The 12596-nt window shown below is 39.0% G+C and overlaps 1 protein-coding gene across 3 annotated transcripts in view; it reads left to right on the top strand.

Annotated features, from left to right (window-relative positions):
* sbf2 (SET binding factor 2) overlaps positions 1-12596 on the top strand; it is a 582458-nt gene that overhangs the window by 411541 nt on the left and 158321 nt on the right. For all 3 annotated transcript variants that reach the window (XM_043705903.1, XM_043705905.1, XM_043705904.1), the window contains exon 17: positions 1275-1343. In XM_043705903.1, coding sequence (XP_043561838.1) covers positions 1275-1343 — 69 coding nt within the window. The remainder of the gene's footprint in view (positions 1-1274; positions 1344-12596) is intronic.

Here is a 12596-nt window from a genome sequence, read left to right as displayed (position 1 = left end):
TTATACCAGCCAGGGGCAACTAAGTACATTTCATAAAGAAAGGACAGTAATGCAAGCTTGTGATGTTTGATAGATAACTAATTTTGAGCTGTAGAACTCCAATTATACTTCTTTCACTGTAATTTCTATTTCACTGACCCTATGAGGTCTGGTTATCCTTCCAATGGATAGGTTTTTAATGTTACGAAAATCTTCTTAACACTTCCTGCATGTAGTTGCTACAATAGCTCCACCACATGCTCCCTAAAGGTCATTATTGTCTATCACAGCTAATAGTCAGAGTCTGAATGCTGTTTCTTCATTCATGTCTCTTAACTAGGAAAGCACCACCATTCTTGTGCCTTGACTGGTATGTCATTATTTCTGCTACAAAACATGCTCTAACAAAAAAACCAATAACTAGTGCAATATCTGTTTGAATTTGTAAAATTGGACATCGAATTCTATATGGTACTGGTGTAAATTTCAAAAATTATTTTTGTTTGTAAAATGGAGATAGTAACTTTTTAAAAATAAAGTTACTTAAAAGTAAATAATTAGCAAAAAAACAGTTTACACAAACATAGCAGATTTCAGTGCTCTGAAAATTGCCACCTCATGGTACTCTGATCAGTAGTAGTTTTAATGAAACAACATCCTGAGAATGACTTGAAAAGTGTCTATGACTTTAAAGTGCAGCTGTTGTAGTTTAAAATTTGGACACAGTCTCCAAGAATGGAGCCCTGCTGTGGTCTAAAAGTCGGAGTGCATCTTGGCATTCCAAATATTTCCTTGCCAGAAGATTACAGCCTGATTTTTGTGAACTTTATTGCTCTGGGACTCATGATAGCTTTCAGAAACATTCTTGGCATTTTGGTTAAAATAATGCACATGTGTCAAACCATTTTGGATGAACTGTTGGTATTTACTAATGACTCAGTAATTAATATTGAGAATAATTTTGCATAAAGTTGCATATCTTTCAAAGGAGCTGAGTACAATGTATGTTCACCTTTGGGACGTTTAGCAAGATCATTCTTTGCAAATTGCTGCAAGTTCTGTCTCATGTTACTCATTCAAAATGTAGCTTGTATCCCAATAGTACACTTTAAAACTAAGTGATAGGTCCCCAAAGATCGTCTGTAGTCAATTATTGTTGGGACTAGTTAATCGTATTCATCCACGCATTGCGACTCTATCAAACAGGTGGGTGGTAATTGAACGGAGATAATTTGGTTACAAATGAATGGAATGTAAGATATCAAGATTTATCATTTCCTGTTTATTTCTTCCAGGATTGTTCAGCTTCTGAAGAATATTATGTTGCAGCTACATTGCTGCCACTGACAACAGCATTTTACCGGGTAAGCCCATGTGATTTCATGCTAAAACTCCCCAGGGCAAACTTAGTCTTGTCTGGATTTTATTGCACAAGGGTCTCTGTACAAAATGTAACAAGTAGATATTTTAAGAAGTGACTCAAAATCTGAAAGTGTCACATTTGAGTTTAAAATAATATCCTACTTTATAACAGCATACTTGTCACCAAAAGATTTTGGAAAATGCACTGAGAGTTAATGAAATGCAATGGGCAGAAACAGTCAGTGGTTGTACTGGGAATTCTAGTGTTGGCCTAACTTTGCTTTTCCGTATCATCAAGAATTATTAGAGCTATATCTGTAAGCTTTTAATGAATGCACACAGTAAGAAGTGATCTACATTAGGTAGCACATGACAGTTAATTATTGAAAAGACAAATGCTATGTTGTCACTTCCTGACATAAAACCATTAATGGCATGTGTCTCTAAAATTACATAAATATGAAATGAACTACTATCAATTCACTCATTCAGTCATTACAACCAAAAAAACTGATTACACGGATTTCATGACAAATTAGTTACATAAAAGGTATAATAATGTCCACATTTTTGTGAGGCAAATCCATCAAATTTATGGTGAAATTGTTAACATCAAATGCAGTTTTCAGATGCAAATGCCCGGCACTGACTTTGTATGCCCCAGCTGTGATTGATTAATTTCGTTCATACTCTGCTGTTCTGCCTCATTGGTGTCAAGAATGCAATAAAAGGCGAACTAACATCACCCATTTTGCTCTCCCCTGGAAATGTCCTCCTTTTCCAGCATTAATGAATCCAGTACAATGATGGACGTGGAAAAGATGATTGTCATCTCTTTCCGATTTAAAACAAGAAGCTATGGATAATGGAGAAAAACATCAAGGGAGAAAGAAACAGGGAAAAAATCTGCACAAATCACTGATGAGTAACAGGTCAAAGAAAATTAAGCCAGAAATATTTTGCATAATTAGTAGGATGTCTCTCAATTTGATTTTGCAAAAATGAAACTTTATTGATGAGGTGTTTCACCTTTTGAGCTTTACAGTTGCTAACATCTGTGATTCATTCTGCAAATGTTTTACATTCAAAGAACAGTACAGCACAGGAGCAAACCCTTTGGTCCACCAAGCTTCTCCCAACTAAAAACCTTTTTGCCTCTGCTCAGTCCTTCTCCCTGCACTCCTTGTCTATTCATGTATCTGTCCAGATGCTTCTTTAATGTTGCTATTATTTATATCTGCTTCTACCGCCTCCTCTGGCAGCCATCCTAGGTACTTAGCCCTCTGTCTAAAATAAAAGCACTTCGTCTCATATCTCCTTTCAACTCACCCCCTTTTATCTTAAACCTGTGTCTCCTAATAACTGATATTTCTACCCTGGGAAAAAAACTTTGTCCACTTTCAGAGAACTATGGATCTGTACATCTAGGTGTGTCTGTATAATAATGCTTCTAAGAGTTCTGCCATTTTCTGTATACTTCGCTCCTGCATTAGACCTTCAACAGTGCATCACCTCACATTTGCCTGGATGAAATTTCATTTGCCATTTCTGACCCAAGTATCCAGCCTATCTATCTCCTCCTGTATTCTCTGGCAATCTTCTTCACTATCCGCAACTTCCCCAATCTTTGTGTCATCCACAATCTTACTAATCAGTTCTCCTCCAAATCATTATATGTATAAAAATCAAGAGAGTCTAAGCACTGATCTCTGAGGGACACTACTGCTTACAGATCTCCAGTCAGAAAAACAACTTTCTACTCTTTGCTCTCTGTCCTATGACCAAGCCAGTTCTCTATTTGTTTTGCCATTTCAATGGATTTCATGTGACTGCACCTTCTGAATCAGTCTGACTTGAGCCACCTTGTCAAAGGCCTTGCCAAAGTCCACGTAGAAAACATTCACTGCCCTACCTTCATCAATCATCTTTATCACTTGGTCAAAAAAAACTCAATCACGTTTGTAAGAAGTGACCTCCCCTGCAAAGGCCATGCTGCCCATTGCTAATTTTTCCCAATCTGAGTAAATCCTATCCCTTTTCCAATAATTTCCCTACACTTATGTAAGAGTCACCAACCTTTAATATCCCAGATTTTCCCTGTAGCCCTCCTTAAACACCCTCCAGAAAGAACATTGGCTATTTTCCAGTCCTCTGAGACCTCTTGTATGACTAAGGAGGATATAAAGTTTTCATACAAAGGCATAGCAATTTCCACCCTTGCCACCTTACAAATTCTGTGATAGATCCCATCATGTGATTTGTCTACCTTAATGCTTTTCAAAACATCCAACAGCACCACCTCCGTTTTCTTAACATATTGACATGCCCCAAAATATCTACATACCCCTGTCTGGAATCACCATCCACTAGGTTGTTCTCCTTTGTGAATACTGATGCAAAATATACATTAAGCACCTCATCCACTTCCTCCATCTCTGGTCACTCAATCTGGACATTTTTAGGTAATTTAAAAAAACAGTAATGCTGTTGTAGAAAAGTAAAAGATAGCATAGTGAGATCTATATTTGTACTGCAACTTTCAGAATGAATATATTTTTATCAAGCAGATCAATTTTTTGTAAATTTATAAACTTACAGTGCTGCATAACATGTAGTAATTAGTCATTCAAGAAGTATTGTTTAAGAAAGAAATTTTTCCTTTTATCTTAATATCTTTGTACATGTAGTTCATTGTAGTTAAGAGCTTCTAATTGAAACCATTCTGCAGTTTGCATACCTTAAGATTTATGTTTTCCTTATGTGTAAAATAAACTCTCTCCTTTGGGATGCATCCCAATTATCAAATCTCAAGAGCTGTGATGAATGTTGATAGTAACCAAAAGAGATATTTGCATGTAGCTGTATCCAAGACCATTAAAACAAAACATCTAGTTACTTGATACATTGGTGTGAATAGTATTTCACTGTGTGCACAGTAACTGGCATATTTGTAGACATATGTTTTTGCTGCTGAAGATATTTTTCATTGTTTGTGAAGCACTTTGAGATAGCTTGAGAAGTTTGAGACAAAAGCCGCTAAGTGTATCAGCATCAGAAGCAGACTGGAAGAAGCTAATGGTGAGATAGAAGTTAAGTCATGCTCATCCAAATGGCCATGGATAAAAACTCATTGGAGAAAACACAATTGCCAATTTAACCACCTCTTCACTGCTTCTGTCATCAGCCATCAAAGATAAAATTGGCTTTGTAGAATTTGAAGGAGATGGCTAAGAGTGCTGCATAGCTTATTCATATTTACAGCATCAAATTATATGAATGTAGAAAAATATCAGAAGAGCAGTACAGTTCATCTAGTCTGTCCTAAGCGGTTGTGCTGCTTTATCAATCAGGTCAAGTCAAACATTGTGAGATTTACATTCATTGGCTATGTCATTGTCTTCCACTTCCCTGCCCTTTCTGCCTGTTCAGCCTTCACATCCAGGGAGGCGTTGGCCAAGTTCTGTTATTGCTAAACCATTAATCTTGAGGTTCAGTTAATGTTCTGAAGATCCAGGTTTGAATCCCACCATGGCATTTGGTGGAATTTTAATTCCGTAAAAATCTAGAATTGAATCTGATGATAACAATGAAACTATTGTCAGAAAAAAAACCCATCTGGTTCATTATTGTCCTTTAGGGACAGAAGCTGCTGTCCTTTCCCGATTGGGCCAACATGTGACTCCAGACTCTCAGCAATGTAGATTAGATTAATTACAGTGTGGAAACAGGCCCTTCGGCCCAACAAGTCCATACCAACCCTCCAAAGAGCAACCCACCCAGACCCAATCCCCTACATTTACCCCCTCACCTAACGCCACAGGGAATTTAGCATGGCCAATTCGCCTAAACTGCACATTTTTGTACTGTGGGAGGAAACCGGAGCACCTGGAGGAAACCCAGGCAGACATGGGGAGAATGTGCAAACTCCACACAGACAGTTGCTTGAGGCGGGAATTGAACCCAGGTCTCTGGTGCTGTGAGGCAGCAGTGCTAACCACTGTGCCACCGCCGCCCAATAGTCTCAAAGCTGCCCTCTGGGAATTAAAGATGGGCAATAAATGCTGGTCTGGCCAACATTGCCCTTAATCTCTGAATGAAAAAAAAGAACCTCCACTGTGAACGCTTCATTGAACATGTTATCCAGGATATGCTCAGCCTTTTGGATGTTCCAAGGTGAATTCATCTGTAGCTCTAGTTCCAAACCATGGTAAGCAAGTGGCTGAATCTAGACACACTTCCTGCACATGGGAGAACAAAAAGCTTCCATATTTTGTCACATAGCACAGGAGGAGTGTATCATGGGTGTGAGCTCTGCTGCCATGACTTCCGTTAAGCCCATTAGTTACTCCCTTTATTAGAAAACTATTATTAATTAAGAATACTATTAACTTGCCTGATCATACTTTGCTTACTTATTACTTTATTATAGTGGCCCTGACTTTCACTTGTTCCTGTTATTACTTAATTAATCTCTCCTTCCAAAAATACACTCTCTAAAATCGCGAATCTATTGACACACCACTTTCCTGTGCTGTCACTCATTTGTTTTCCGAAACAACAGACTACCTGAAACTACAGCTGCAAAAGTAGGACTGGTCTCCCTCTGCAGTCCCTGGGCCTCAATTCATCCTGTCACTGATTCCCTTCTTTCTGCTTAATTGAAATTCAAATCAATTTATCCAGTCTCCGACACTTTCTCTACAGTAACACTCAGTGTCCCATAGGTTCTTTTGACTGTTTTAAGAACCTGAATTCCAGCTGCAACTGTTTTGTGTTTCCTTTTCCAACTGCTGAAAACAAGCGCACCCCCCCACCTACTTGGATGAGTGTGGTGAACCCCATATGTGATACCACTGGTAAACCCACTCTAGCATACTTGTTGCTCAGTCTCGTGCATAATTTCTTATCCAGTGATGTACCCAAGATTATAGGCATACCTATACAAAGGTGTACCACAACAGTTATCCCTCACCAGAGGATGCCTGGACCAGATACAGATATACTTGAGCTACATGAGCAGGTCAGAGACTGGGAATTCTGTGACAGGTAACACATCAGCAGTTTTGCGTTACTATGTAAAGTTAGACAAAAAATAATGAATACAGCTCTGGGTCTACAGCACCTTGATTGAAATGAGCAGTCAGCAATAGTCCAACACCAGCACAGTTACGCAAAGATGCAAACACCAAGCCTTACATGGACTTGCAAAATTTGCCAATTAGTGCTCCTTTTGTTGAGGAATATTTCAAGTTTGTAACATAAGAAAGGTAAATGCAACAGCAAAATAATTAAAGCATATACAGCCGAAAAGATGCAGTAAATTTTGTATCTTACAAACCATTCTTTCTTGTTTAATGAGGAAAAACATTAATTTTCACAATCCAGTCAAGCAAAGCATTGGCTCATGATGTGTGTTTTGGGTGCCTAAAAGGTCCCTGTTGCCTTGAGTTTGAAACAAATTGTCAATGGCAGTGAAGATCAGCAATGTGGTACAGATATTTGAGTATTATTTCAAATCATTTACCTCAGCCACAAGCTCTTTGATATCCCAGATCCTCTTCATGCACAGATCCTTTTACCATACTTGGGGGCTTCAGTACACACATATGTACGAATAAAGTGGAACTTCTGAGCGCACCCCCTTGAGCCTGTTCTATCATTCAATACGATTGTGGCCGATCTATTCATGTTTCAGATTTCACATTCCATTTACCCCGATAACATAGATTCTGTTACCCAGCACAAATCTATGTACCTCTGCCTCAAGAATATTGAATAACCATGCCTCCACTGCTCTCTGAGGCAAAGAGTTCAAAATTGCACAACCTTCTGAGGGAAAAAAAAGGTCCCTAAAAGGGTGACCCCTAATTTTCAAATGGTGCTCTTAACTTTGGACTCATCCACAAAAGGAAACATCCTGTCCATGTCCGTTGAGGATCTTGTCTATTTCAATGTAGCCACCCTTCATGTTTCTAAACTCCATTGGAAAGAAGCCCAGCCTATCAAACCTCTCCTCACTTATTCCAGGTATCAGTCAAGCAAAACTCCTCTGAATTGTTGCTAATATGTTTATATTCTTCCTTAAATAACGAGACCAAGACTGCGCACTATATTCTTATCAATGCCTCATAATGGAAGTATAACATCCTAACTTTCATGTTCAGTTTATTTCTTAATAGAGGAATGCAATCTGTTCACCTTAATTACATGCTGTATCTACATACTAACTTTGTGACACATAAATTATTCACTCAACCTGTCTGTTTGCTTGCAATGTCCTTGTGTCTTTTTCACTTTGCTACCTATCTTTGAGTTGCATGTAAATTGTCACAATCACCTGATGAAGGAGCGTCGCTCCGAAAGCTCGTGTGCTTCCAATTAAACCTGTTGGACTATAACCTGGTGTTGTGTGATTTTTGACTTTGTACACCCCAGTCCAACACCGGCATCTCCAAATCTTGGTTAAACATGGTTTCTGTTTTGCAAAGCCATGCTGTTTCTTCCCTTGTGATTTTCTAACTGTCCAAACATAACCACCTCGATGATCAATTTCAACACCTTTCACACATCAAACCAACTGGCCAATAGTTTCTTGTTTGCTTCCTCTTTTCCTTCTTGATTAAAGGAGTTATATTTGCTACTTTCCGTACTAGTGAATTTTGAAAAATAAACACATCTACAATCTCATTAGTCTCCTTTTTTAAGGCTCAAGGATGCATCTGTCAGGGTCTGGGTACTTATCAACCTACAGCTCCATTAGTTTGCTCAGTACCACGTCCCTAATCATTGCAATTTCACCAAGCTTCTCTCTTCCTTCCATCTTTCAATTTACAGATATAACTGGAATTTTTTTGTCCTGTATAGCGAAAATAGAAGCAAAATATTCACTCGTCATGCCCAAAATCCTTCTTATCCACTATTAAATTCCCATTCTCAATCTCTAGAACCAAGAGTGTGGTGTTAAAAAAGCACAGCAGGTCAGGCAGCATCTAAGGAACAGGAGAATCTATGTTCCGGGCATAAGCCCTTCATCAGGAATGGAGTCCTCACTTTCTCCTCCTCAGTCTCTAGAATGTAAATATTCACATTACCGACTCTTTTCCTCTTTAAATAAGGTTCAATAAGGTTCCCCACTGTAGGCTATTGTACAAAACGCAGAGGAATGGGATTGTGGGAGATATAGTTTGGATCAGTAATTGGCTTGCTGAAAGAAGACAGAGAGTGGTGGTTGATGGGAAATGTTCATCCTGGAGTCCAGTTACCAGTGGTGTACCGCAAGAGTCGGTGTTTGGTCCACTGTTGTACTTCATTTTTATAAACGACCTGGATGAGGGTGTAGAAGGATGGGTTAGTAAATTTGCAGACGACACTAAAGAGTTGTGGATAGTAACGAAGGATGTTGTAGGTTACAGAGAGACATAGATAAGCTGCAGAGCTGGGCTGAGAGGTGGCAAATGGAGTTTAATGCGGACAAGTGTGAGGTGATTCACTTTGGTCTGAGTAACCGGAATGCAAAGTACTGGGCTAATGGTAAGATTCTTGGTAGTGTAGATGAGCAGAGAGATCTCGGTGTCCATGTACACAGATCCTTGAAAGTTGCCACCCAGGTTGACAGGGTTGTTAAGAAGGCTTACAGTGTTTTAGCTTTTATTAATAGACGGATCGAGTTCCGAAACCATGAGGTTATGCTGCAGCTGTACAAAACTCTGGTGCGGCTGCACTTGGAGTATTGTGTACAGTTCTGGTCACCGCATTATAAGAAGGATGTGAAAGCTCTGGAAAAGGTGCAGAGGAGATTTACTAGGATGTTGCCTGGTATGGAGGGAAGGTCTTACGAGGAAAGGCTGAGGGACTTGAGGCTGTTTTCGTTAGAGAGAAGAAGGTTGAGAGGTGACTTAATAGAAACATACAAGATAATCAAGATAATCAGAGGGTTAGATAGGGTGGACAGGGAGAGCCTTTTTCCAAGAATGGTGACGGCGAGCATGAGGGGTCATAGCTTTAAATTGAGGGGTGATAGATATAGGACAGATGTCAGAGGTAGTTTCTTTGCTCACAGAGTAGTAGGGGCATGGAATGCTTTGCCTGCAACGGTAGTAGATTCGCCAACTCACTCACTGTCTTTCTTTTACATTCTGTCCAATCATCTGACTTGCCAATCATCTGTTTGCATTTTTGGGCTTACCACTTAAGTTTGAGTCCTCCCTTAACTAGTTAACCACGGATGGGTGGGGATCCTCCCGTTAAACTTTTCTTATTGCCTTCAATATCTGCCATTTGTCTATGGATCTATCGAGCCTGGTGTATTGATTCAGTTCAGCTATCTAAGCTTTCATGCCCACATATTTCCCCATCAGTCTAAAAGGGTCTTAAACCAATTCTCCCTTTCAAACTGGGTGTAAAATTCAATTATATTGTGGTTGCATCTGAGGAGTGCCTTTACTGAGAAGTCATTCATTAATCCTGACATATTGCATGGTACCAAGTCTAATATAACCTGTTGTCTGGTCATTTCCAAAATGTGCTACTCAAAGAAACTATCTTGATTTATGTAAATGGTAATCTAGGAATTCCTCATCCAATCCACATTAATCTTTCCAGTTTATAGGTTAATGAAAATCACCCATGATAATTGCCATCCCTTTATCACAAACATCCAATGTCTCTTGTTGGATACTTTGTCCTACATTCCTACATGGGTATTGTTAGTGGTCCTGTAGAATAGTCAATTCTTTACGCTGTTATTTCTCATCTGCACCCAAATCAGTTCAACATCCAGATCTCCTGGACTAAGTTGAAAGGCAGCATATGGAAGTGGAACAGGAGTGGGGCAGTTTAAACATAGTTCCTTGGAAGTGAAAGTGCACAATCTGAAAAGAAGCCATTGCTGAAGTTGCATTAACAATGTTGGTTTGCAGAAGAGTAGTCCCACAGTACGAAAAAGGAAGCAAAAGAGATGGACTGTATTAAAAGTCGAGGAAAGATTGAGGAGTTCAAGTAATACTACAGTGATACTTGTATAAGATTTTATTTATGACTTTTGATGACCTAAACAATCTTAAATTTGTGAGAAGGATGAAAGCTGGATTGACAGATTTTGAAAGCAAACTGTGGCAGAGGCAATAAATTGGGATTATCCTCTTTAGCGTTACCCGTGGAGAATTCTTTTTAGGAAAGCGTAAAGTGACAATTGGTGTCTGAGCAAAGTGGAAACTTTAGTGAAGTCAAGAATGGAGACCAGAGACCGTGATTGAGAGTTATGTAAGGAAGGGATAAGTTTCACCTGGTGGCCACATTAATGAAAGTGAAAACTGAGAGACATGAAAAGCCCTGGGAAGGCCACACACTGATGGACAGTTGGGTGACCAAAGGTAGGAGTCTAAAGGAGGGGCAGTTAAAGATAGGAGGTTATGCTATGACATCATCTGGGACATGTCCAGCCAGTGGCAGCTCTCTTTTGTGGACCATTTAAAAGATTCCATCAGTGATGGAGTTCCCAGTGCCAAAAAGGTAGTGACAGTTCAGTTGGACACAGCAGGGACAATGTGGGGTGGAAGAATATCAGTCCAGTACATGCTGTGGAATGCCGTGTTGTATGGTTTTTAAAGGAAGGAGGATAAATTTCCACACAAATCTTCTCTGGATTATTTCAACTATTTTTAGGAAATTGTGGAGACATAACCTATTTTAAAAAAACAGGACTGTCATGACAATTATGATGTCCGATTGCCCTGTTTAAGAAGTAGATAGGGTGTGATAAAAGGGAATCTACAAAGTGCAGGTCGATTAGAAATAAGGTGTGTAATTTTTTTTCTGGCAGGTTAGATTAGATTAGATTACTTACAGTGTGGAAACAGGCCCTTCGGCCCAACAAGTACACACCACCCCGCCAAAGCGCAACCCACCCATACCCCTACATTTACCCCTTACCTAACACTACGGACAATTTAGCATGGCCAATTCACCTGACCTGCACATCTTTGGACTGTGGGAGGAAACCGGAGAACCCGGAGGAAACCCACGCAGACACGGGGAGAATGTGCAAACTCCACACAGTCAGTCGCCTGAGGCGGGAATTGAACCCGGGTCTCTGGCACTGTGAGGCAGCAGTGCTAACCACTGTGCCACCGTGCAGCCATTAGATGCTCCTTTTTATAGATACCGAAATATAGAAATAATTTTCTTTATTTCATCTGTTTTTCTTTACCTGAGTTATACTTTGTACATGACTTAATGACAACGACCATAATATCCTACCAGGATGGTATGTTTGATCTTTGCAGCAACCATAAGGTAAATGTTCAAGTTGAAAACTCAGTTGACAGGATGTGATGTTTTAGGATGGGTTATGTTGGCAAAATCCTGCATTTCTGCAAATTCCAGACAGCAAATCGTTAGAGTGCATTTTAAAGGAATCAGACCACATCTTGAACCATTTTTAGGGAAAACAAGTTTTTTTGTTTATGTGATGCAGAGGATTGTTAGAATGGAGTCATCTTGTCGCACATTGGAATTCAACTTTGAAGCAAGATTAATACTTCAATGTTACACTCATACTGAGCAAATTAGCCACCTCTATTTAAGGTTAAAGAAAGTTTTGACACAGGATTCAGTGAGTCAAGGGGGATTTCTGATTTAACTTGAGGAATGCATTAGAATTACTGACAGAATGGCTTGGGAATTTTTAGAAACAGAAATAATAGATGAACCTTTGTTCTTTTTTAAAAGAATGTAGAAAAACAGTTTCCTGTTTATTTCATAAACTGCAAGTTTACGAATATCCCTTAACAATCAATTAAAAAAAACATTTTTTAATTTATTGACATGTTCAGTGGTGAGATGTGGAAATATTTTCCATATTCACATAATTAGAGACAATGGAGAAGCAAGCAGATTATTTTCTGAGGAGGATCGATTTTTATGGTTAAATAATCACTGAAATTCATTGCCACTTTATTTAAATTTAAATTGAAATGTGCATATCAGTTTATGTGAATATATAATTACAATACATAGCCTGTTGTCCTTGTTTATACAGCCTGAAAAGAAAACTGTATATAGGTTTTCTCTTTTTATTCGTTAACTGAATGTGTGCATCATTGGCTAGGTGAGGATTTATTGTCCATCACTAGTTGCCCTTGAGTATGTGGTCATGAGCTGTCTTTTTGAACTAATGCAGTATATTTTCTTCAGATAGATCTACAGTGTTATTAGGATGGAGTTCTAGGATCTTGACCCAGCAATACTGAAGGAAT

Source organism: Chiloscyllium plagiosum, chromosome 16 (genome assembly GCF_004010195.1).
Source record: "Chiloscyllium plagiosum isolate BGI_BamShark_2017 chromosome 16, ASM401019v2, whole genome shotgun sequence".
Classification (NCBI taxonomy): Eukaryota; Metazoa; Chordata; class Chondrichthyes; order Orectolobiformes; family Hemiscylliidae; genus Chiloscyllium; species Chiloscyllium plagiosum.
This window is presented reverse-complemented; position numbering and strand designations above follow the sequence as displayed.